The 24,411-nt window shown below is 49.3% G+C and overlaps 8 protein-coding genes across 8 annotated transcripts; 2 read left to right on the top strand and 6 right to left on the bottom strand.

Moving 5' to 3' along the window:
* Positions 1-59: 59 nt before the first annotated feature.
* On the top strand, positions 60-2,313 carry H6S33_012524 (uncharacterized protein; the record flags this gene model as incomplete). The annotated part of the gene is made up of 3 exons (XM_044843884.1): positions 60-335; positions 402-938; positions 1,711-2,313. 3 exons carry the CDS (start codon positions 60-62, stop codon positions 2,311-2,313), a joined length of 1,416 nt encoding a protein of 471 aa, XP_044695173.1.
* A 1,543-nt stretch (positions 2,314-3,856) lies between these two features.
* H6S33_012523 (uncharacterized protein) lies at positions 3,857-4,933 on the bottom strand (the record flags this gene model as incomplete). The annotated part of the gene is made up of 1 exon (XM_044843883.1): positions 3,857-4,933. The coding sequence occupies one exon, from the start codon at positions 4,931-4,933 to the stop codon at positions 3,857-3,859; it is 1,077 nt and encodes a 358-aa protein (XP_044695172.1).
* A 105-nt stretch (positions 4,934-5,038) lies between these two features.
* H6S33_012522 (uncharacterized protein) lies at positions 5,039-7,414 on the bottom strand (the record flags this gene model as incomplete). Its single annotated transcript, XM_044843882.1, has 1 exon — positions 5,039-7,414. One exon carries the CDS (start codon positions 7,412-7,414, stop codon positions 5,039-5,041), a length of 2,376 nt encoding a protein of 791 aa, XP_044695171.1.
* A 77-nt stretch (positions 7,415-7,491) lies between these two features.
* Positions 7,492-7,929, bottom strand: H6S33_012521 (uncharacterized protein; the record flags this gene model as incomplete). The annotated part of the gene is made up of 1 exon (XM_044843880.1): positions 7,492-7,929. One exon carries the CDS (start codon positions 7,927-7,929, stop codon positions 7,492-7,494), a length of 438 nt encoding a protein of 145 aa, XP_044695170.1.
* Positions 7,930-10,018: 2,089 nt separating this feature from the next.
* Positions 10,019-11,332, bottom strand: H6S33_012520 (uncharacterized protein; the record flags this gene model as incomplete). Its single annotated transcript, XM_044843879.1, has 1 exon — positions 10,019-11,332. One exon carries the CDS (start codon positions 11,330-11,332, stop codon positions 10,019-10,021), a length of 1,314 nt encoding a protein of 437 aa, XP_044695169.1.
* Positions 11,333-12,791: 1,459 nt separating this feature from the next.
* H6S33_012519 (uncharacterized protein) lies at positions 12,792-14,843 on the bottom strand (the record flags this gene model as incomplete). Its single annotated transcript, XM_044843878.1, has 1 exon — positions 12,792-14,843. One exon carries the CDS (start codon positions 14,841-14,843, stop codon positions 12,792-12,794), a length of 2,052 nt encoding a protein of 683 aa, XP_044695168.1.
* A 1,027-nt stretch (positions 14,844-15,870) lies between these two features.
* On the bottom strand, positions 15,871-18,165 carry H6S33_012518 (uncharacterized protein; the record flags this gene model as incomplete). Its single annotated transcript, XM_044843877.1, has 1 exon — positions 15,871-18,165. One exon carries the CDS (start codon positions 18,163-18,165, stop codon positions 15,871-15,873), a length of 2,295 nt encoding a protein of 764 aa, XP_044695167.1.
* Positions 18,166-21,969: 3,804 nt separating this feature from the next.
* H6S33_012517 (uncharacterized protein) lies at positions 21,970-23,922 on the top strand (the record flags this gene model as incomplete). The annotated part of the gene is made up of 1 exon (XM_044843876.1): positions 21,970-23,922. One exon carries the CDS (start codon positions 21,970-21,972, stop codon positions 23,920-23,922), a length of 1,953 nt encoding a protein of 650 aa, XP_044695166.1.
* Between the last annotated feature and the right edge of the window lie 489 nt (positions 23,923-24,411).

Here is a 24,411-nt window from a genome sequence, read left to right as displayed (position 1 = left end):
ACCGCTTGGGAATAGAATCAAAGGATCTCTGATCTTAGTAGTGCCCGAAGCTATTAGCTATGTTGAAAAGACAAAGAGAAACAAGCTCAGAACCCACTGTTAAGCAAAGAAGGTTGGAACAAAGGCTTCCCTCCTTACCAGTACATGGGAAAAGACCTATACTGAAGGCAGGACTGTCATGGACGGTCAAAGGAAAGGATGAAGGCACCCAAGGGTCTTTCCTGTTAGACACCGGTTGTACAGGAGCTATCCTCAACCAGAGTTTTGTCAGAAAACATGGAATTCCTTTAGTGCGTCGGGATCAACCTCTGACAATGTTTGATGCTCAAGGAGATGTCATGATAGGAGGAGGCGAGTATTACACTCACCTAGTCCGCATGACTATAGGAGATCATGAGTAGACACTCCGATGGGAGGTGGCTACTTTGGAAGAAGGAATGACCGGTTACCTACCAATTAGTTGGGCTAGGAAGTATAACCCGGACATCAATTGGGAACTCAACACCATGAGCTGGAGGAGTGACTACTGCAAGCAGAATTGTCTCCCAGCGGCCATCAAGATTGAACTGATCTCTCCATACCAGATGTTGGAAGAAGAAGAGACAGTCTATCAATTGGTTGGTTCAGTATGGCATGATGAGGACGGAGGCGATATTGCTGAGAAAATACACCATCTATACCGGGAATGGGCTGATGTGTTCGGTCAAGAGAAGATTGAGGAAATGCCGTCGCATTCCCATAATGATCTGAAGACCAAACTCTTGCCTGTGACCGCTCCCCCATTTGGCCCGCTGTACCCATGTTCCGCTCCAGAGTTAAAAGCCCGCCGAGAATACCTGGACAAAGAATTGTCTTCAGGAAAGATCTCTAGATCTAATAGCCCTGCTGCGGCGCCCATACTTTTCATTCCGAAGAAGGATGGGACATTGCGAATTTGTGTGGATTATTGTAACGGGGGTCCTTTCTAAGAGAAATAGAATAGAGTAGAATAGAGACGGCCGTGCAAGATACACAATCAGGTTGCAGATTATTTAAAGATACTATCGCTAGACCTCAATAATCTTTAAGGGCTCTGCTACCGATAAGAACTTGGTTTTTTCTTTCTGATGAAGACTCGAGAGAACAGGACTGAAGGGCGAGAATGAACCTGAGTACTTATACTCCGAAGGCTTCTATTCTCTGCTCCTAACTCCTTACTAAGTTCTGGTGGGCCTTTCCTCAGTGCCGGAAACAATACCACCGCTACCCCGCGTTTCTCTAAGCGTCAGCAGGTGTTTCCGATACTCACGGCAACCACCCTTAGTCAAAGCCTTTGTAACACCTGCAGCGTCAGTTGCCACACAACCGAGGACCTGCATGAATGAGCTACCACTCAGGTGTAAGCTTAATCATTGCTGTAGAGCTTTCGCTTATTGTAGACTTTCCCTAGCATATTCCTGACCTTCGGCGGACTTACAAATGCTCAGAGGATAAAGAGGATCACCGGTCGATCAGAGCTTCACTCTGGCCGGTCTTCTAGTCACTGGCGAGGCATGGACTCGTCAGTCATTGCTCCCATGAATAGATCACCTTCCTAGCGCCCGGAATGTAGTTACTCTAACAGCTGGTAGCTAACCACACTGCCGGTACTTGCATATCACCGTGCAACTGGCTTCTAACAATAACTCTCAGCATGTAACCGGGCCCTGTGTGTACTCATACACCAGACAGTTGAAATGGCTCCATTACAGAAGCGGTGGAAACCAGAACCCTCCACCTCCCGTGGCCCGCACTCCCGCTCCTGGAAACTCAGACACTTCTGACAGTTCAAACTCGGAACCGGAAGGTGGTGGCAGAAGAGGCTGGCGGAGATACCTCAAGAAGAAGTTGGAGAAGCAGCAGAAGAATCTGTTGGCTATGATGTCCCAGCAGTATCGACCTCCAGCCACCTCTCCCCCTTCTGCTACTACCAGGGCCCGAGAACCAATGGCACCACCACCCTCCAAGTTCCAGGGCAAAGCGGAGCAAGTGGAGACCTTCATCCGGCAATGTGAGAATGTGTTCTCCATTGAGAGCCTGTCCTTCACCTCTGAAGAGGTTAAGATTCGATATGCAGGCAACTTGATGGAAGGAGAGGCAGCGATCCGATGGTATGAGGCATACCACAACTCAATTGATCAAACCTCTGCCAACCGTCTTGCTGGAATGCCGGTTGTGAGGGATGCGTACCAGACCACAAGAGTACACTACGCAGAGCTCAGAGTTCGGCTAACAGCTACAAAGGTAGAAGTCTCCAAGGTCTCTTCAGTCAACGTCGAGTATGAATCTCCTTGATCCGATACGGGCCCCGCAAGCTACGTTATCAACAAAGATTCACTAGAGTTAGCGTATGATATTCGACCGTCTTCGACGTAATAGTTCAGGTAGAGTTCGAAGTCACGATAGAGTAAAGTGTTTCCAAAAGTATAGTCAAATAAAGTTGTAACCCGCTGTGAGGGATGCGTACCAGACCACAAGAGTACACTACGCAGAGCTCAGAGTTCGGCTAACAACTACAAAGGTAGAAGTCTCCAAGGTCTCTTCAGTCAACGTCGAGCATGAATCCCCTTGATCAGATACGGGCCCCGCGAGCTACGTTATCAACAAAGATTCACTAGAGTTAGCGTATGATATTCGACCGTCTTCGACGTAATAGTTCAGGTAGAGTTCGAAGTCACGATAGAGTAAAGTGTTTCCAAAAGTATAGTCAAATAAAGTTGTAACCCGCTGTGAGGGATGCGTACCAGACCACAAGAGTACACTACGCAGAGCTCAGAGTTCGGCTAACAGCTACAAAGGTAGAAGTCTCCAAGGTCTCTTCAGTCAACGTCGAGTATGATTCCCCTTGATCCGATACGGGCCCTGCGAGCTACGTTATCAACAAAGATTCACCAGAGTTAGCGTATAATGTTCGACCGCCTTCGACGTAGTAGTTCAGGTAGAGTCCGAAGTCACGATAGAGTAGAGTAGTTTCCAAAAGTATAGTCAGATAAAGTTGTAACTCGCGTATCAACGATTTATATTGTTAAGACTCTGATTTCGCCGATGATAGTTTGGCTAGTCAGTGAATGACACAGTATTTATATCCCTCACTTATGTCTCGAGGACCCAGTCTACTAATAATACAGAATACACTCGGGGCATGCCCGAGACCCTGAAAAACAACCAAGAACATTTAACTCCTAAGTCCGTAACCCAAACTCCTAAACCCGCAGAAACCCCTCAACCTATTTACCCATTCTAATGCACGTTTCCCTGTCGATGTTTCTCCTCCATCGGCCCTCTGGTGGATAATCGTCAGAGTCGGCTGCTCGTAGGTCTCGGCCGGCAAGGCTACCTACTCAGGCCTCTTCCCACATCGCTTTCCCACATAGCAGAGTCCTCTCATGCCCACAGGTACCGCCGATAGGTACTCGGTCGGCTGGTAGCTTGTGCCGATTCGCTCCGAGTGATCCGATCTTCGATCCGATTGCTTCCAGCTGTCCCTTATATATCCACCGGTCCAAAAGCACTCCCCTCCGGCGGTTTGACGCTCCGGGGGTTATTATTGGGGTCGAAAACGTGTTTTTTAACTAGGAAAACCGCAACTCCGCATTTGGTCGCATATTGATCACACCGGAGTTGATAGTGATATCGCCATTAGTATCAGAGGGTATTGGGGTATCTACTAGCCTTTCTCTCACTTCCGTAAATGCTTGGCATGCCCGTAACAGCTTACCCCCCTTCCAGGGTGTCACGTCTCGGGACATCTTCTGACAGACTATGGTTCCAGTAAACCTGCTCCACATATCACCCGCGGTGTCTGTGGAGGGGAAGGACTTAGCCCCGTGGGGTACCTCTATAGTCTCAGGCGTTGGTCCTTCACGGCCTTGGGGTTCCTTCGATGAAAGTCGCGGACTAGATCGAGTACGTCTTCGTTCATAACATCCATGACTTGGTAAGTACAGTCGCTCATCGAATAGCCCCGCCATTTCACCAGGTATTCCACTAATCCTCTCCTGCTCTTCCGGCTTCCCACAATACTTTCCACTTCATACAGAACCTCTCCTTCTTTATCGACCTCGTCGGGAGTCGGGGGACGTTGTTCACGGCCTGGGATACTGCTCTGTCGGTAACGTTCCAAGAGTTCGATATGGAACACGTTATGGATTTTGACTTGTGGTGGCAGTTCCAATTCGCAGGCTCGTTTCCCGGCTAGTCGGATAATTTTGAACGGACCGAGTTTCTTATGATCGAGCTTTTTAGTGGAGCGACGTGTCTTGATATTGGCCGCATTGAGCATGACCATGTCGCCTATCTTAAAGTTCGGTGATTCGTCCCTTTTTCGATCATAGTATTTCCCCATTTTCTCCCTGGTGTCTGTTAAGCGAGCGAGAGCAGAATCGTGAACTCCTCGGATGAAGTGAGCGTATAGGTCACTGGTTGGGTTGACCACTTCGGCTTCCATTGGCCAGTTGGTTCTCGGGTTGTAACCGTAATTGGTATGGAACGGAGATTGACCCGTGGCGGTGGTAACCGAGTTGTTGTAAGCATACTCCGCCAACGGGAGTAGCTCCGCACAATCATCTGGCTCGTAGTTACAGAATGCTCGTAAATAGTGCTCGAGGGTTTGGTTGACCCGCTCCGTTTGCCCATCGGTCTGAGGGTGGAAAGCCGTACTCATTCTTATCCCCACATCCAATAATTCCATAAGGGATGCCCAAAAGCTTGAACTAAATTTGGCGTCCCTGTCGGAAACTATATCAAGAGGCAGCCCATGGAGTCGCCAGATTTGACCGAGGAATATCTTCGCTAAATCCTGCGCGGTCGTTTCTGCTACCAGGGGAATGAAGAGAGACATCTTCGAGAATCTATCGACTACTACCCAGATTTGATTGTATCCCTTTGATTCCGGTAACTGTACGACAAAGTCCATTGATATCGATTGCCAGACAGAATGTGGTGTGGACAGTGGAAGAAGCGCGCCATATTTCTTGTGGCGGCTGGGTTTGTTGCGCTGGCACTCGTCACATGACCGAACTTAATCATCAATCCACTCGTTCATTTTTGGCCAATAAAAGTTGCGCGTAATGAGTTCCAAAGTTTTGTCTTGTCCAAAGTGTCCTGCCACTTTCGAATCGTGTTCTGACTGTGCAATTCGGATTTTGATACGGTCGTCTGCCGGAATGTAGAGTCGGTTTTTATAGAAGAGTAGCCCGTCTTTCTCGGCAATATCCTTCAATTCCCCCAGCTTCTCCCCTTGCTTAACTCTCTCTCTCATTCCTACCCATATCGGGTCTCCCGATGCCGCCTGCCTGACATGATCCAGAAAATTCTTAGACCAGTCGATCACTCCCTTGGAGGCAAGCGACACCGCTGATACCACAAACTCTTCCTCCGCCAACTGCCCGGGCTTAAAGAACCTGTCTATCGGCTGTTTCCCAAGCGTGCCTCCCCCTTCAGGACGGTACTCCGGCCGTCGCGATAGTGCATCTGCCTTCCCATTTTTGGTTCCCGGGCGGTAAATAATCTTAAAGTCAAATTCCGCCAAAGACTCAGCCCACCTTGCCTGTCGTCGGTTAAGAACCTTAGTGGTAGAGAAGTACTCTAAGTTCTTGTGATCCGTATAGACGAGAACCGTTTGGCTAGGTCCTTCGAGGTAGTGACGCCATTGCTTGAAGGCTGACACAATTCCTAGCATCTCCTTATCCCAAACGTCGTAATTAAGTTCCGCTGGGTTAAGCTTTCGAGAATAAAAGGCAACAGGGTGAGTCTTTCCGTCAATAACCTGGGATAGAATTGCGGCAATAGCAAAATCACTTGCGTCCGTTTCCACGATAGTCTGGCGATCTGGAGAGAAGTGTACCAAGATCGGCGCGGACGTAAACAGGGTTTTGAGTTTTTCGAAGGCTGCTTGGGCCGTCATAGACCAGACAAAGTTCTTAGCATCACCCCTGAGACAATCGGTAATGGGTTTACAGACCCCGGAGAAATTGTGGATAAATCTTCTGTAGAAGTTGGCAAAGCCCATAAAGATCTGTACTTCCTTAACGCTGCGCGGGGCTTGCCAATTCGTAACAGACATAACCTTATCCAGTGCCATGGTGACGCCTGCTGGGGCAAGGATGTACCCGAGGAACTCGATTTCGGTGAGCTCGAAGAACGATTTCTTCGGGTTGGCGACCAGGTTGTATTCTTGTAGCCTGCTAAGTACTTTGCCGACCAGCTCCCTGTGTTCCTCTCGAGACTTGCTATATATTAGGATATCATCAAGGTATACTACTACACCTTGATCCAAGAATTCCCTCAGCGCATCATTCATCATATTCTGGAAGGTCGCCGGCGCATTTGCCAGCCCAAAAGGCATGACGAGGTACTCAAAATGCCCGTACCGCGTACGGAATGCTGTCTTCCACTCGTCGCCGTCTTTGATCCTGATGAGGTTGTAACCTTCCTTCAGGTCAATCTTCGAGAAGATAACCACGCCTGCCACTCGATCTCGTAGTTCGTCCATAAGTGGTAACGGATACCTGTTCTTGATGGACACGCGGTTAAGTCCACGGTAGTCAACGCAAAGTCGTAGACTACCGTCCTTCTTCTTCACAAATAGGATTGGGGCTCCTGCTGGGGATTTGCTCGGCCTAATCTTTCCCAATCGCAACATTTTGTCTAGGTACTCCCGAAGCACCTTCAGCTCGACTTCGGATAGGGAGTAAACGGGTCCCCATGGTGGCTGCTTCCCTGGTTCGAGATCTATTGCATGGTCGTAAGATCGATGCGGTGGTAATTTGTCTGCTTCCGATGGTAGGAAGACTTTAAGGAACCCATGGAGCCAAGAGGGAAGAGTTTCACGGAGGTTGACCGATTCATCTTCCAAAAGACAAATACTACCGATGAATTGGGCCTCCGGATCGTCTAGTACACCCTCGTCCATTTCTATTTGAGGTTCCTTGTCAGTGAAGCATCGACTCTTGCAGTTCTCACCATCGTAGGAAACTTCCCCATTTGCCCCTATAACCGGCTTGTGTTCTTTCAACCACCAGTTCGGTAGTATCGCGTCGATGCCAAGTGGGAGAGGGGCGATCTCGAATGATAGTTGCGTCTGATGCCCCCTTGACATTATAATTAATGGTTGTGTAAATGCATGTCCCGTGCCCTTCATAACTTCTCCCGTGAATCCAAATACCCGGGCCGAGACGTCTCGTTTCACCTTCGGGACCTCAAAACTATCAACAAAAACAGCAGACAAAACAGGACCAGTTGCACCAGTATCCAACAACACCTTACAAGGTAAACATTTTTCCGCAAAACAAAGGAACTGATTAATGATAGGTCGAGGACCGTGAATTCGTTCCTCCAAAATTTTCTGTTTTTTCTCCGGTTGGGATGCTCTCCCTTCCTGCCTTTTTCTTTTCATATTTTTTTTGTTGTTTTCTGTCAGTGATAACATAGCAATCTGGGGATACTCCTGACCTGACTCATCAGAGTCCCCTTTTAAAAATCCTCATCGAAATCCATCTCAGATTCCGATCCGCGTTCTCGCACAAACGCTTGCCCACTGGTATACTCCGCAGCAGCCATCGCAGCCGGCTTCCTAGCACGGTGCCTCATTCGCTTCCTCTGAGGTTGGGGTTCCGGTGGTTCCATATCGTGGTCGCAATCGTCATCGCGGGTACGCTTTCGGGAGAAAGAGGGGATAGATGCACTGCTATTAGCATCTGAACGACACCATTTCCAAAGATGACCCTTTCGGCCACATCGCACACAGACACCATCGGTCTTTCGCTGGTCTCGGACCGGCTGTGGAACTCCTTTGGTGGCTTCGTCGTAGTCGTGGTATATTGGCTTATTCCCCGACTTGTTCTTGCTGGTGCTCTTCTTATCTTGCCCCTTTTCTTTCTCCTCAGTCTGAGCTCTCCCTGTTACGGGCATGCCAAGCATTTACGGAAGTGAGAAAAAGGCTAGTAGATACTCCAATACCCTCTGTACGCTAATGTCCACTCCGGTTCGCACCCACGAGGTGTGGTGCGATCGATATGCGACCAAATGCGGAGTTGCGGTTTTCCTAGTTAAAAAACACGTTTTCGACCCCAATAATAACCCCCGGAGCGTCAAACCGCCGGAGGGGAGTGTTTTGGTACCGGTGGATATATGAGGGACAGCTGGAATCAATCGGATCGAAGATCGGACCGCTCGGAGCGAATCGGCGCAAGCTGCCAGCCGACCGAGTAACTATCGGTGGTACCTGTGGGCATGAGAGGACTCTGCTATGTGGGAAAGCGATGTGGGAAGAGGCCTGAGTAGGTAGCCTTGCCGTCCGAGACCTCCGAATAGCCGACGCTGACGATTATCCACCAGACGGCCGATGGAGAAGAAACATCGACAGGGAAACGTGCATTAGAGTGGATAAATAGGTTGAGGGATTTCAGCGGCTTTAGGAGTTTGGGTTACGGAGTTAGGAGTTAAATGTTCTTGGTTGTTTTTCAGGGTCTCGGGCATGCCCCGAGTGTATTCTGTATTATTAGTAGACTGGGTCCTCGAGACATAAGCGAGGGATATAAATACTGTGTCATTCACTGACTAGCCAAACCATTATCGGCGAAATCAGAGTCTTAACAATATAAATCGTTGATACGCGAGTTACAACTTTATTTGACTATACTTTGAAATACTTTACTCTATTGTGACTTCGAACTCTACCTGAACTATTACGTCGAAGATGGTCGAACATCACACGCTAACTCTAGTGAATCTTTGTTGATAACGTAGCTCGCGGGGCCCGTATCGGATCAAGGAGAATCATACTCAACGTTGACTGAAGAGACCTTGGAGACTTCTACCTTTGTAGCTGTTAGCCGAACTCTGAGCTCTGCGTAGTGTACTCTTGTGGTCTGGTACGCATCCCTCACACTCCCCTTAATCTTAAACCCCTTCTCCTTCTGCCGCGAGTTCCCACCATTATTCGACTCCCTTCCTCTCGACTCCGCTTTCCCCAACATCTTCATCTGCTCTTGATAAGCCTCGTGAGCCTTGCCGGCTCGTTCCAACTGTTGGATGTACTCGGAGTCGTCATCGGTCGGATCGAAGCATGAGTGGCGCTCCCGGATTTCATTTGGTAGCCCTTGTGTAACGGGGGTCCTTTATACGAGAAATAGAATCGGATAGAATAGAGACGGCCGTGCAAGATAGACAATCAGGTTGCAGATTATTCAAAGATACTATCGCTAGAACTCAATAATCTTTAAGGGCTCTGCTACCGATAAGAACTTGGTTTTTTCTTTCTGATGAAGACTGGAGAGAACAGGAATGAAGGGCGAGAATGAACTTGAGTACTTATACTCCGAAGGCTTCTATTCTCTGCTCCTAACTCCTTACTAAGTTCCGGTGGGCCTTCCCTCAGTACCGGAAACAATACCACCGCTACCCCGCTTTTCTCTAAGCATCAGCAGGTATTTTCCGATACCCAAGGCAACCACCCTTAGTCAAAGCCTTTGTAACACCTGCAGCCTTGGTTGCCACACAACCGAGGACCTGCATGAATGAGCTGCCACTCAGGTGTAAGCTTAATCATTGCTGTAGAGCTTTCGCTTATTGTAGACTTCCCTAGCATAGTCCCTGCCCTTCGGCGGACTTACAATGCTCAGAGGATGCGGTGGATCACCGGACAATCAGAGATTCACTCTGGCCGGTCTTCTAGACACTGGCGAGGCATAGACTCGTCAGTCATTGCTCCCATGAATAGATCCCCTTCCTAGCGCCCGGAATGTAGTTACTCTAACAGCTGGTAGCTAACCACACTGCCGGTACTTGCATATCACCGTGCAACTGGCTTCTAACAATAACTCTCAGCATGTAACCGGGCCCTGTGTGTACTCATACACCAGACAGTTGAACTGGCTCCGTTACACCACTCCCCTCTTCCAGGATCTTGGTCTCCGAGACCTATAACCATTCTATTACCATCCATTCTATGTGACAAGAAACTCCGTGATATGCAAGGAACGAAAACCTAAAGGAAAAACTACACCCCAACAATCCGCTTGTCCTTGGGTTTCTTAGGACACCTCATATGGAAATCCCGAAGGGCTTCTTCAGCACTCTTCTTTAGATGCTCCCAAGGTTCCCATTTAGCATCCTCGTTCTCATAACCTTCCCACAACACTAGGTATTCCACTCGTCTTCTCTTCTTATTGATCCGGCTATCTGCTACTTCTCGGACAACCCAGTTCTGTTCTCCTGCAATCTCTTCGGGTTCCGGTAGTGGAACTCTCTTCTCAGGATCTACCGGTACTCTGTAAGGTTCCAGAAGAGAGACATGAAAGACCGGGTGGATTCCCATTTGAGGGGGGAGAGAGAGCTTGTAGGCACGGGTACCAATAGCTTCTAAGACCTTAAAGGGTCCCATCTTCTTCTGATCCAATTTTCCCAAAGGCCGCTTTGTTTGCACATTGCGCCGGTCCAACATAACTTCATCTCCGGGCTTGATTTCAGGCGGTGCCAGGGCATGAGCATCATACCACCGGGCCATCCTTAATCTAGCTTTACCCAGGCTGGTATTCATAGCCTGCCAGATAGATTCCCATTGAGATATCATGACCTCGCTCGCTGGATTGTTCCATTCTACTCCTTCCTTTGGGGCCGGCCAATTGGTCCTGGGTTCATAACCATAGTTGGCATAGAAAGCCGATACTTTGGTAGACTCAGAGACCGCCGAGTTATATGCATACTCTGCCAAAGGCAAGAGTTCTGCCCAGTCATCCTGTTGATATGAACAATAACTCCGCAAGTAATGTTCCAGGGTCTGGTTAACTCTTTCTGTTTGACCGTCCGTTTGTGGGTGGAAAGATGTGGACATCTTCAGCTTCACATTGAGGAGACTCATGAGAGATTGCCAAAAGTGAGAAATGAACCTGCTATCTCTGTCCGAGACTATGTCATCAGGTAAACCATGGAGTCTCCAAACTTCCTTCAAGAACAGCTTAGCCAAATCTTCCGTTTTATTGAGGGTAGGAAGAGGGATGTAGTGTGCCATCTTCGAAAAGCGGTCCACTATTACCCAGATCTTTGTAAACCCACTAGATTCCGGTAATCCCACAATGAAGTCCATAGAGATGGAAGTCCATGGCCGATAGGGTATCTCCAACGGTTGGAGCATACCAAACTTCTTATGTCTAGAGGTCTTATTCCTCTGGCAGCTGTCACAGCTCCGGACATATTCCTCAACATCCTTATCCATGTTGGGCCAAAAGAAGTTGTTTTTCACCCGCTCTAGTGTCTTGAATTGGCCAAAATGACCAGCCACCTTAGAGTCATGGGTATCGGACAGTATTTCCATCTGAAGCTTCTTGTGAGGGATGCGTACCAGACCACAAGAGTACACTACGCAGAGCTCAGAGTTCGGCTAACAACTACAAAGGTAGAAGCTTCCAAGGTCTCTTCAGTTAACGTCGAGTATGATTCTCCTTGATCCGATACGGGCCCCGCGAGCTACGTTATCAACAAAGATTCACTAGAGTTAGCGTATAGTGTTTGACCGTCTTCGACGTAATAGTTCAGGTAGAGTTCGAAGTCACGATAGAGTAAAGTATTTCAGAAAGTATAGTCAAATAAAGTTGTAACTCGCGTATCAACAATTTATATTGTTAAGACTCTGATTTCGCCGATGATGGTTTGGCTAGTCAGTGAATGACACAGTATTTATATCCCTCGCTTGTGTCTCGAGGACCCAGTCTACTAATAATACAGAATACACTCGGGGCATGCCCGAGACCCTGAAAAACAACCAAGAACATTTAACTCCTAAGTCCGTAACCCAAACTCCTAAAGCCGCTGAAACCCCTCAACATATTTATCCACTCTAATGCACGTTTCCCTGTCGATGTTTCTTCTCCATCGGCCGTCTGGTGGATAATCGTCAGCGTCGGCTCTTCGGAGGTCTCGGACGGCAAGGCTACCTACTCAGGCCTCTTCCCACATCGCTTTCCCACATAGCAGAGTCCTCTCATGCCCACAGGTACCACCGATAGGTACTCGGTCGGCTGGCAGCTTGCGCCGATTCGCTCCGAGCGGTCCGATCTTCGATCCGATTGATTCCAGCTGTCCCTCATATATACACCGGTACCAAAACACTCCCCTCCGGTGGTTTGACGACCCGGGGGTTATGATTGGGGTCGAAAACGTGTTTTTTTAACTAGGAAAACCGCAACTCCGCATTTGGTCGCATATCGATCGCACCGCACCTCGTGGGTGCGAACCGGAGTTGATAGTGGTGTTGCCATTAGTATCAGAGGGTATTGGGGTATCTACTAGCCTTTCTCTCACTCCCGTAAATGCTTGGCATGCCCGTAACAGTATTGCATCGATGCCAGCTGGGAGAGGGGCGATCTCGAATGACAACTGTGTTTGATGCCCCCTCGACATTATCATTAATGTTTGTGTAAAGGCGTGTCCCGTGCCCTTCATAACTTCTCCCGTAAATCCAAATACCCGGGCCGGGACGTCTCGTTTCACCTTCGGGACCTCAAAACTATCAACAAAAACAGCAGACAAAACAGGACCAGTTGCACCAGTATCCAACAACACCTTACAAGGTAAACATTTTTCCGCGAAACAAAGGAATTGATTAACGATAGGTCGAGGACCATGAATAGGTTCCTCCAAAATCTTCTGTTTTTTCTCCGGTTGGGACGCTCTCCCTTCCTGCCTTTTTCTTTTCATATTTTTTTTATTGTTTTCCGTCAGTGATAACATAGCAATCTGGGGATACTCCTGACCTGACTCATCAGAGTCCCCTTTTAAAAATCCTCGTCGAAATCCATCTCAGATTCCGATCCGCGTTCTCGCACAAACGCTTGCCCACTGGTGTACTCTGCCGCAGCCGTAGCAGCCGGCTTCCTAGCACGGTGCCTCATACGCTTCCTCTGAGGTTGGGGTTCCGGTGGTTCCATATCGTGGTCGCCATCGTCATCGCGGGTACGCTTTCGGGAGAAAGAGGAGATAGATGCACTACTGTTAGCATCTGAACGACACCATTTCCAAAGATGACCCTTTCGGCCACATCGCACACAGACTCCATCGGTCTTCCGTTGGTCTCGGACCGGCTGTGGAACTCCTTTGGTGGCTTCGTCGTAGTCGTGGTATATTGGCTTATTCCCCGACTTGTTCTTGCTGGTGCTCTTCTTATCTTGCCCCTTTTCTTTCTCCTCAGTCTGAGCTCTTCCCTTGATCTTAAACCCCTTCTCCTTCTGCCGCGAGTTCCCACCATTATTCAGCTCCCTTCCTCTCGACTCCGCTTTCCCCAACATCTTCATTTGCTTTTGATAAGCCTCGTGAGCCTTGCCGGCTCGTTCCAACTGTTGGATGTACTCGGAGTCGTCCTCGGTTGGGTCGAAGCGTGAGTGGCGCTCCCGGATTTCATTTGGTAGTCCTTGGAGCAAGGCAGCACGGTAGGAAGCTCCTTTCATCTGAGCGTGCTGGTTCATGATCTCCATCCTCGTCAGGTAGTCCCCGATGTTGGCAGAGTACTTAAACTGCTGCATCTTCATTGCGTTTTCCATAGCTTCCTGAGTGCTTAGGAAACGTTTTCTGATCTCCTGACGGAACCGAGTCCAAGTGGTGTAGTCCGCGGCTGCCGGACCTAGCATCTTGGTCTCGATATATTCCATAAACCACTCTTTTGCCAACCCACACGTATATGTTCCAGCGAACAGTACTTTGTTCCTGTCCGTTCGGAACTTCTTCGGCTTCTGCTCGAAGTAGATGTCGCACTCCATGAGCCAATGCCGCAGGGTATGCTTCCTGGCATTATCGAACTCAAAGGGTATTTTGGCGAGCGAATCTACCATATCTTCGTCCTCAGCCGGCGCCGAATTCCGGTTCCCACCTCGATTCATTCTCCAATTCTTCCGACCGTGCGACCATTCGCTGTTATCGTCGTCATCGTCATCGGAAGGTTCTGGGTCTCTCCCAACGTTCCCTCTTGGTGGGTTTCGGGGAGGTTGATTTCCACCATTCCCTCCTACCGGAGCAGCTCTTACCGGGCGCCTGCCACTATTTCCCTGCACTGGGCCGGCGTCCTCCGGTTGCTTGCCTCCATTTCCCCCAACTGGGACAGCTTCTTCTGGTTGCTTGCCATTTCCTGATGTTTGGGGGCCAGCATTTTGGGGGTTCTTGCCATTGCCGACAGGAACCGTTCGGGGTGCATTAGGGTCTAAGGGAGCACTAGCCACGGAAGGCGCTACTGATAGATGTTGTCGCAGTAGTTCCTCCATCTCGGCTATCCGTTGGTTTCTTATCTCATCGGACTGCTTGAATTGCGCAAACATAGCCCGTTGTTCCCCTTTCTCCTTCTCCCGCTCTTCTCGTACCATCCTCAGCTGTCGCTCCGCTTCCAACAGTTGGTTCTGGGTAATCCGATGGTTGCGGTCCAGAACCTCGTGGTCAGCGGCTCGTGCGGTTTCTTGCATTTGTTGGACATGGGTCACGAGCTCAAAGAGCGACTCGAGATGTTGTTTTTGGGCAATGGCTTCTTGCCGTGCCTTCTTATCCAGGATTTGTCCACTCCCTTGGACTTGCTCCTGGAGGTTTTGTAGCTGCTGCCAAACGGCCTGTCCAGCTGCACCAAGATACCTCATTTGCGCCTCATGGGTATCCAAAAACTCCTGCATGTTCCTTACGAACTGGGCTTGAGCAGAGAGTTTACTCGATTGCCTAGTTTGTGTGGAGGGTCCTGCCGTAAGTAGGGGGTCTGGGCTAGCAGCCCTTGATATTACCATAGAATCTTCCCCTCCGGCCTCCTCAGTTACGGCCGAGGTGTCTATGAAATAATTATCCCTTCGGGTAGTCATTGTGATAAGGGATAATGATGATAGTTCTTCTTTTGAGGTGACTTCGTTACTCCAAGTGAACTTGTGAGTAACAATATACTGTGAGGGATGCGTACCAGACCACAAGAGTACACTACGCAGAGCTCAGAGTTCGGCTAACAACTACAAAGGTAGAAGCTTCCAAGGTCTCTTCAGTTAACGTCGAGTATGATTCTCCTTGATCCGATACGGGCCCCGCGAGCTACGTTATCAACAAAGATTCACTAGAGTTAGCGTATAGTGTTTGACCGTCTTCGACGTAATAGTTCAGGTAGAGTTCGAAGTCACGATAGAGTAAAGTATTTCAGAAAGTATAGTCAAATAAAGTTGTAACTCGCGTATCAACGATTTATATTGTTAAGACTCTGATTTCACCGATAATGGTTTGGCTAGTCAGTGAATGACACAGTATTTATATCCCTCGCTTGTGTCTCGAGGACCCAGTCTACTAATAATACAGAATACACTCGGGGCATGCCCGAGACCCTGAAAAACAACCAAGAACATTTAACTCCTAAGTCCGTAACCCAAACTCCTAAAGCCGCTGAAACCCCTCAACCTATTTATCCACTCTAATGCACGTTTCCCTGTCGATGTTTCTTCTCCATCGGCCGTCTGGTGGATAATCGTCAGCGTCGGCTCTTCGGAGGTCTCGGACGGCAAGGCTACCTACTCAGGCCTCTTCCCACATCGCTTTCCCACATAGCAGAGTCCTCTCATGCCCACAGGTACCGCCGATAGGTACTCGGTCGGCTGGCAGCTTGCGCCGATTCGCTCCGAGCGGTCCGGTCTTTGATCCGATTGATTCCAGCTGTCCCTCATATATCCACCGGTACCAAAACACTCCCCTCCGGCGGTTTGACGCTCCGGGGGTTATTATTGGGGTCGAAAACGTATTTTTTATGACTCCGTGTTTTGATCGTATATTGGTCGCACCACACTCCGCGAGTGCGGTCCAGAGATGACATTAGCGTACAGAGGGTATTGGGGTATCTACTAGCCTTTTCTCTCACTTCCGTAAATGCTTAGCATGCCCGTAACACTTCTTGTCTTTGGGTATATACCATCTATTCTTGTAGAAGATGAGACCGTTCTTGACCGACAAGTTCTGGTCCAAATTTGGTTTCCTGTCAACCAGGGAGCGGTGCAATTCCTGCCAGGAACTATCCTCTTTAGCAGCCGTGTATAGGCGCTCTAAGAATGTATTCTGCAATTGATTCACCCTGACAGCCGCTAGCTTTGCAGGATCCAAAACCAATTGACCTGGCCTAAAAAAGATCTGTGGCTCCGGCTGCAAAGTTTCACCTCCCTCTCCAAGGCGGTGATCCCAGCGCCTAGATAGCACATCAGTCTTGCCATTCTTTTCTCCCGGTCTGTAGACAACTTTGAAATTGGAGCCTGCGAGGTCCTCGGACCATCTAGCTTGCCGCCTAGTGAGAACCTTGATAGAATTAAAATACTCCAAGTTCTTGTGGTCTGTGAAAACCGTGATCTCTTGCTCACAAGATTTGAGCATGTGTTCCCATTCCCGGAAAGAGGCTACAATAGCTCCCATTTCCTTATCATGAATGTCATAGTTGATCTCAGCAGGGGAGAACTTCTTAGAATAGAATGCCACCGGATGTAGCTTCCCATCATCCCCATACTGAGAGAGCACCGCTCCCTTGGCAAAATCACTGGCATCTGTCTCGACCACCGTTCTCCTACTAGGGTCAAAATGAAGGAGGATTGGAGCGCTTGTGAACAGCCTCTTGAGTTCTTCAAAGGCCTGCTCATGTGCTGCCGTCCAATACCATTTCTTGTCTTTTTGCAGGAGGTCAGTTAATGGTTTGCAAACTTTACTGAAGCCTTCAATAAAGCGGCGATAGAAGTTTGCAAATCCGAGAAATGCCTGTACTGCCTTGATATTCTCAGGGACCGGCCATTCCTTAACTGCCTCCACCTTGTCTTCTGACATAGATACTCCTTCTTCCGAGATGTGATAGCCTAGGTATTCTACTTCTCGGACATGGAAGGATGTCTTACTGATCGAGGCACAGAGCTTAGCTTTCCTAAGCTTCTGTAGTACCTTCTTGACCAATAGCTCATGCTCTTTCTCAGTCTCTGAGTAGATGAGGATGTCATCAATATAGACAACTACTCCTTCATCCAGTAGTTCCTTTAGCACATCATTGATCATTGCCTGGAAAGCGGAGGGAGCATTGCATAGACCAAATGGCATCACATTATACTGATACAGCCCATAGCGGGTTCTGAAAGCGGTTTTCCACTCATCACCTTCTGCTATCCTGATCAAATTGAAGCCGTTCTTCAGGTCTATCTTTGTGAAGATCTTGGCCTTGAACAACCTGTCTCTGAGCTCACTCATGATAGGCAGCGGGTACTTGTCCTTGACAGTGACCTTGTTCAATCCTCTGTAGTCCACACAAATCCGCAATGTCCCATCTTTCTTAGGAATGAACAGTATGGGCGCCGCAGCAGGGCTGTTAGATCTAGAGATCTTTCCTGAAGACAATTCTTTGTCCAGGTACTCTCGGAGGGCCTTCAACTCTGGAGCGGAACATGGGTACAGCGGGCCAAATGGGGGAGCGGTACCAGGCAAGAGTTTGATCTTCAAATCATTATGGGAATGCGGCGGCATTTCCTCAATCTTCTCTTGACTGAACACATCAGCCCAATCCCGGTATAGGTGGTGTATTTTCTCAGCAATATCACCTCCGTCCTCATCATACCATACTGAACCAACCAATTGATAGACTGTCTCTTCTTCTTCCAACATCTGGTATGGAGAGATCAGTTCAATCTTGGTGACCGCTGGGAGACAATTCTTCTTGCAGTAGTCACTCCTCCAGCTCATGGTGTTGAGTTCCCAGTTGATGTCCGGGTTATGCTTCCTAGCCCAACTAATTGGCAGGTAACCGGTCATTCCTTCTTCCAAAGTAGCCACTTCCCATCGGAGTGTCTCTTTATGATCTCCCATAATCATGCGGACCGGGTGAGTGTAATACTCGCCTCCTCCCATCATGACATCTCCTTGAGCATCAAACATTGTCAGAGGTTGATCCCGCCGCACTAAGGGAATTCCATGCTTCCTGACAAAACTCTGGTTGAGGATTGCTCCTGTACAACCGGTGTCAAACAGGAAAGACCCTTGGGCGCCTTCATCCTTTCCTTTGACTGTCCATGACAGTCCTGCCTTCAGTATAGGTCTTTTTCCATGTACTGGTAAGGAGGGAAGCCTCTGTTCCAATCTTTTTTGCTTAACAGCGGGTTCTGAGCTTGTTTCTCTTTGTCTTTTCAACATAACTACTAGCTTCGGGCACTACTAAGATCAAAGATCCTTTGGTTCTATTCCCAAGCGGTAGTATAGAAGATGTATTGTGTAATAGTCTTCTTTTTAGCAGCGGTTTGGAAGTGTCTTGGTAGCAAATGTAACTTTGGTAGAGCACTGACAGACCAGCTGTTTCGGGTCTTAAACCCATCCTCAGAGTGCTTGGAGTAATCAAATAGGCAGAAACACAATCATAATTTATTCAAGAGAAACATAGAAACCGAAAAACCCATATAAAAGAAAACTAGTAAACATAGACCCAAACAGACACTTTTCTACCAGAGGATTTCATTGTCCGAGTCTTGCTCAGGCTGCAATACAAAATCTTCTGTAACCTCCGGGAGTACAACAAGTGGATCCTCTGCTACTACAGCAGCCACTTTAGCCTTCTTCTGAGAGTTGGACTTGCCATTCCCTCTTTTCCGCTTTTGTACTCTCACTGCTGCCACTCGGACAACAGTAGGTTCCTTGGACCAACAATCGGTCCATTTGTGTCTGGACTTGCCGCACTATTGCACAAGTCAGTCTATGCACTCTACCATTAGGGAGTACCGGAAGGTCATACCTTCAAGCATACTTCTGCTTTCCTTCTTTCTTCTAGAATATCCCCCGGGATACCCTTCAGCTCCACCGCTTTGTCCTTAGGTCCAGGAGTCTTCTGGGATCCGGAGGAGCTCGCAGCTTCTCTTTTCCTCTTAGGCTGCTGGTCCTTCTGAGCGGTAGGATCTTTCTTGGTCCGAGGGGGCGCTTTCTCAGCTGCCATCCCTTGGTACCTCTCATGGGTGTGCCCTAACTCTCTTAGAGCAGCCATCCGCTCCATTAAGGACTTTGGCTTGGGGTTGAAAAGAGCCCAACTCATGCCTAGGTCCGCAAGGAGGGAGTTATTGATCTTCTCATCCACCAACTGACCCTCATAGCCAGTCTTCCACATCAGCTGAATGATAGTATTCAGGAAGAGGTCTATTCCTCCTCGGGCTGTGTGGGTAAGGGTATTCCATTGGGCTACAGCATCATCTCGAGAGATGGCTTCACCGAAGGCTGCTCTAAAAGCATCCACAAAGGAATCCCAGCGCTTCCATCTCAGATCCAAAGTCACCGGCATTCCAGCAAGGCGGTTGGCGGAGGCTTGATCAATTGAATTGTGGTATGCCTCATACCATCGGATCGCTGCCTCCCCTTCCATCAAGTTGCCTGCATATCGGATCTTAACCTCCTCAGAGGTAAATGACAGGCTCTCAATGGAGAACACATTCTCACATTGCCGGATGAAGGTCTCCACTTGCTCCGCCTTGCCTTCGAACTTGGAAGGTGGTGGTGCCTTTGGTTCTCTGGCCCTGGTAGTAGCAGAAGAGGGAGATGCGGCCGGAGGTCGGTACTGCTGAGACATCATAGCAAACAAATCCTTTTGTTGCTTCTCCAGCTTCTTCTTAAGGTATCTCCGCCACCCTCTTCTATCACCACCTTCTGGTTCTGAGTCTGAACTGTCAGAACTGTCGGAATCTCCAGGAGCAGGAGCTTGGGCCGCGGGAGGTGGAGGGTTCTGATTTCCACCGCTTCCACCCTGCACATCAGCTGGAGGAGGAGCGGTGGCCTGAGCAGGAGGGGCCACAGGTACTACTAGTGCTGGGTTGCTTGCCAATGGTGAGGTTGCTGCTAGTTGAGCGGCCCCAGACATGGTGAACCTTCCCGGGTTCCTGGCTAGTGGGCTGGGAGGTCCTCGGCCTGCACCTGGGTAGTGTTCTCCCTCAAAATCAAAGGATCGGTCCGTTAATCCAAGAAATGGGTTTACTCCTGCAAAGCGGCTAGGAGGTAAGGGAGATGCTCCCACCGCTGGCTGCACAATAGGAACAATTCTCCTAGTGGATCGGACCGGAAATGCTGCGAAGGGGCTGGTTTTCCGCTGCATTGTTCTTGTGGCTGCTCTGGAAGAGGACCTGGGGCCTGGATTTGGTGCCGGAGTTGCTGGTCTACCCACCACCAGTCTTCCTTCATCAAGGGCTTTCTATATCTCGGCCACAAAGTCTGGTGGAGTGGCCGGGTTTGTCCACTCAATCTCCATGGCATCGGCATCCAGTTCATCTCTCTCCACATACTTCCGGAGTTCTTCCTGAACAGAGTTGACCTCCATTCTCATGTACTCAAGAGCTTCCGCCATCAGAGCATTCTGTGCTGCCTGGCGCTCTTGTACAATAAGTAGTGCCTGACTGCCTCGGGTCAACTGATTCTGCAGGCTGTGCTGGAGGTAGGTCTGAAGCTCTGTGAAGAACTGTTGAAGGGAAACCTCGTCGGTATCCTGTCAGGCAGGCTCACAACCGGGGATGTAGGTCTGTAGAGCGGTCCTGGGCTTCTTAACAAGCTGTGTCTGCCCGGTGGCATCAAGCTGGAGGGGCACCGGCTGCCATTCAATCTGCAGGGGCGCATCCGGAGCTGGGAGGGCGGACATTTTTGTATAGGGGAAGAATAATCTGAAGGTGACTTGAGCCTTAAAGATTATCTGTAACGGGGGTCCTTTCTAAGAGAAATAGAATTATATAGAATAGAGACGGCCGTGCAAGATAGACAATCAGGTTGCAGATTATTCAAAGATACTATCGCTAGAACTCAATAATCTTTAAGGGCTCTGCTACCGATAAGAACTTGGTTTTTTCTTTCTGATGAAGACTGGAGAGAACAGGAATGAAGGGCGAGAATGAACTGTTACGGGCATGCCAAGCATTTACGGAGTGAGAGAAAGGCTAGTAGATACCCCTCTACCCTTTAATACTAATGGCAACACCACTATCAACTCCGGTTCGCACCTACGAGGTACGGTGCGATCAATATTCGACCAAATGCGGAGTTGCGGTTTTCCTAGTTAAAAAACACGTTTTCGACCCCAATAATAACCTCCGGAGCGTCAAACCGCCGGAGGGGAGTGTTTTGGTACCGGTGGATATATGAGGGACAGCTGGAATCAATCGGATCGAAGATCGGACCGCTCGGAGCGAATCGGCGCAAGCTGCCAGCCGACCGAGTACCTATCGGCGGTACCTGTGGGCATGAGAGGACTCTGCTATGTGGGAAAGCGATGTGGGAAGAGGCCTGAGTAGGTAGCCTTGCCGTCCGAGACCTCCGAATAGCCGACACTGACGATTATCCACCAGACGGCCGATGGAGAAGAAACATCGATCGGGAAACGTGCATTAGAGTGGATAAATAGGTTGAGGGGTTTTAGTGGATTTAGGAGTTTGGGTTACGGACTTAGGAGTTAAATGTTCTTGGTTGTTTTTCAGGGTCTCGGGCATGCCCCGAGTGCATTCTGTATTATTAGTAGACTGGGTCCTCGAGACATAAGCGAGGGATATAAATACTGTGTCATTCACTGACTAGCCAAACCATCATCGGCGAAATCAGAGTCTTAACAATATAAATCGTTGATACGCGAGTTACAACTTTATTTGACTATACTTTTTGAATTACTTTACTCTATCGTGACTTCGAACTCTACCTGAACTATTACGTCGAAGACGGTCGAATCCTATACGCTAACTCTAGTGAATCTTTGTTGATAACGTAGCTCGCGGGGCCCGTATCGGATCAAGGAGATTCATACTCGACGTTGACTGAAGAGACCTTGGAGACTTCTACCTTTGTAGCTCTTAGCCGAACTCTGAGCTCTGCGTAGTGTACTCTTGCGGTCTGGTACGCATCCCTCACAGTATATTGTTACTCACAAGTTCACTTGGAGTAACGAAGTCACCTCAAAGAAAAGAACTATCATCGTTATCCCCTATCACAATGACTACCCGAAGGGATAATTACTTCATAGATACCTCGGCCGTAACTGAGGAGGCCGGAGGAGAAGATTCTATGGTGATATCAAGGGCTGCTAGCCCAGACCCCCTGCTTACGGGAGGACCCTCCACACAAACTAGGCAATCGAGTAAACGCTCTGCTCAAGCCCAGTTCATGAGGAATATGCAGGAGTTTTTGGATACCCATGAGGCACAAATGAGGTATCTCGGTGCAGCTGGGCAGGCCGTTTGGCAGCAGCTACAAAACCTCCAGGAACAAGTCCAAGGGAGTGGGCAAATCCTGGACAAGAAGGTACGGCAAGAAGCCATTGCCCAAAAACAACATCTGGAATCGCTCTTTGAACTCGTCTCCAGTGTCCAACAGGTACACGAAGCTGCACGAGCCGCCGACCACAAGGTTCTGGAGCAAAGTCATCTGCAAACCGAGAACCAGTTACAGGAGGCGGAGCGACAACTGAGAATGGTGAGAGAAGAGCGGGAGCAGGAAAAAGGGGAGCAACGAGCTTGGTTTGCGGAATTCAAGCGGTCCGATGCGGAAAGAAACCAACGGATAGCCGAGATGGAGGAACTACTGCGACAACATCTGTCAGTAGCACCTTCCGTGGCAAGTGCTCCTTTAGATCCTAATGCACCCCGAACGGTTCCTGTTGGCAATGGCAAGAACCCCCAAAATGCTGGCCCCCAAACATCAGGGAACGGCAAGCAACCAGAAGAAGCTGGTCCAGTTGGAGGAAATGGAGGCAAACAACCGGAGGACGCCGGCCCAGTGCAGGGAAATAGTGGCAGACGACCGGTAGGAACTGCTCCGGTCGGAGGGAATGGTGGAAATCTACCTCCCCGAAACCCACCAAGAGGAAACGTTGGGGGAGATCCAGAACCTTCCGACGACGATGACGACGATAACAGTGAATGGTCGCACGGACGGAAGAATTGGAGAATGAACCGAGGCGGGAACCGGAATTCGGCGCCGCCTGAGGATGAGGATATGGTAGATTCACTCGCCAAAATACCTTTCGAGTTCGATAATGCCAGAAAGCATAACCTGCGGCATTGGCTCATGGAGTGCGAGATCTATTTTGAGCAGAAGCCGAAGAAGTTCCGAACGGACAGGAACAAAGTACTGTTCGCTGGAAGGTATACGTGTGGGTTGGCGAAGGAATGGTTTATGGAGTACATCGAGACCAAGATGCTAGGTCCAGCAACCGCAGACTACGCTACTTGGACCCGGTTCCGTCAGGAAATCAGGAAACGTTTCTTAAGCACTCAGGAGGCTATGGAGAACGCGATGAAGATGCAGCAGTTTAAGTACTCTGCTAACATCGGAGACTACCTGACGAGAATGGAGATCATGAACCAGCATGCTCAGATGAAAGGAGCATCCTATCGCGCCGCCCTGCTCCAAGGACTACCAAATGAAATCCGGGAGCGCCACTCACGCTTCGATCCAACCGATGACGACTCCGAGTACATCCAACAGTTGGAACGAGCCGGCAAGGCTCATGAGGCTTATCAAGAGCAGATGAAGATGTTGGGGAAAGCGGAGTTAAGAGGAAGGGAGACGAATAATGGTGGGAACTCGCGGCAAAAGGAGAAGGGGTTTAAGATCAAGGGGAGGGCTCAGACTGAGGAGAGAGAAAAAGGGCAAGATAAGAAAAGCACCAGCAAGAACAAGTCGGGGAATAAGCCAATATACCACGACTACGACGAAGCCACCAAAGGAGTTCCACAGCCGGTCCGAGAACAGCGAAAGACAGATGGAGCCTGTGTGCGATGTGGCCGAAAGGGTCATCTTTGGAAGTGGTGCCGTTCAGATGCTAACAGCAGTGCATCCATCTCCTCTTTCTCCCGAAAGCGTATCCGCGATGACGATGGCGACCACGATATGGAACCACCGGAACCCCAACCTCAGAGAAAGCGAATGAGGCACCGTGTGTAACGGAGCCATTTCAACTGTCTGGTGTATGAGTACACACAGGGCCCGGTTACATGCTGAGAGTTATTGTTAGAAGCCAGTTGCACGGTGATATGCAAGTACCGGCAGTGTGGTTAGCTACCAGCTGTTAGAGTAACTACATTCCGGGCGCTAGGAAGGGGATCTATTCATGGAAGCAATGACTGACGAGTCTATGCCTTGCCAGTGTCTAGAAGACCGGCCAGAGTGAAGCTCTGATTGTCCGGTGATCCACTGTATCCTCGGAGCATTGTAAGTCCACCTGAAGGGCAGGGACTATGCTAGTGAAGTCTACAATAAGCGAAAGCTCTACAGCAATGATTAAGCTTACACCTGAGCGGCAGCTCATTCATGCAGGTCCTCGGTTGTGTGGCAACCAAGGCTGCAGGTGTTACAAAGGCTTTGACTAAGGGTGGTTGCCTTGGGTATCGGAAGCACCTGCTGACGCTTAGAGAAAAGCGGGGTAGCGGTGGT

Source organism: Morchella sextelata (assembly GCF_020137385.1).
Source record: "Morchella sextelata strain SCLS chromosome Unknown scls_8, whole genome shotgun sequence".
Taxonomy (NCBI): Eukaryota; Fungi; Ascomycota; class Pezizomycetes; order Pezizales; family Morchellaceae; genus Morchella; species Morchella sextelata.
Note: the sequence above shows the minus strand (reverse complement) of the source record. Positions and strands in the feature narration are given on the sequence as shown.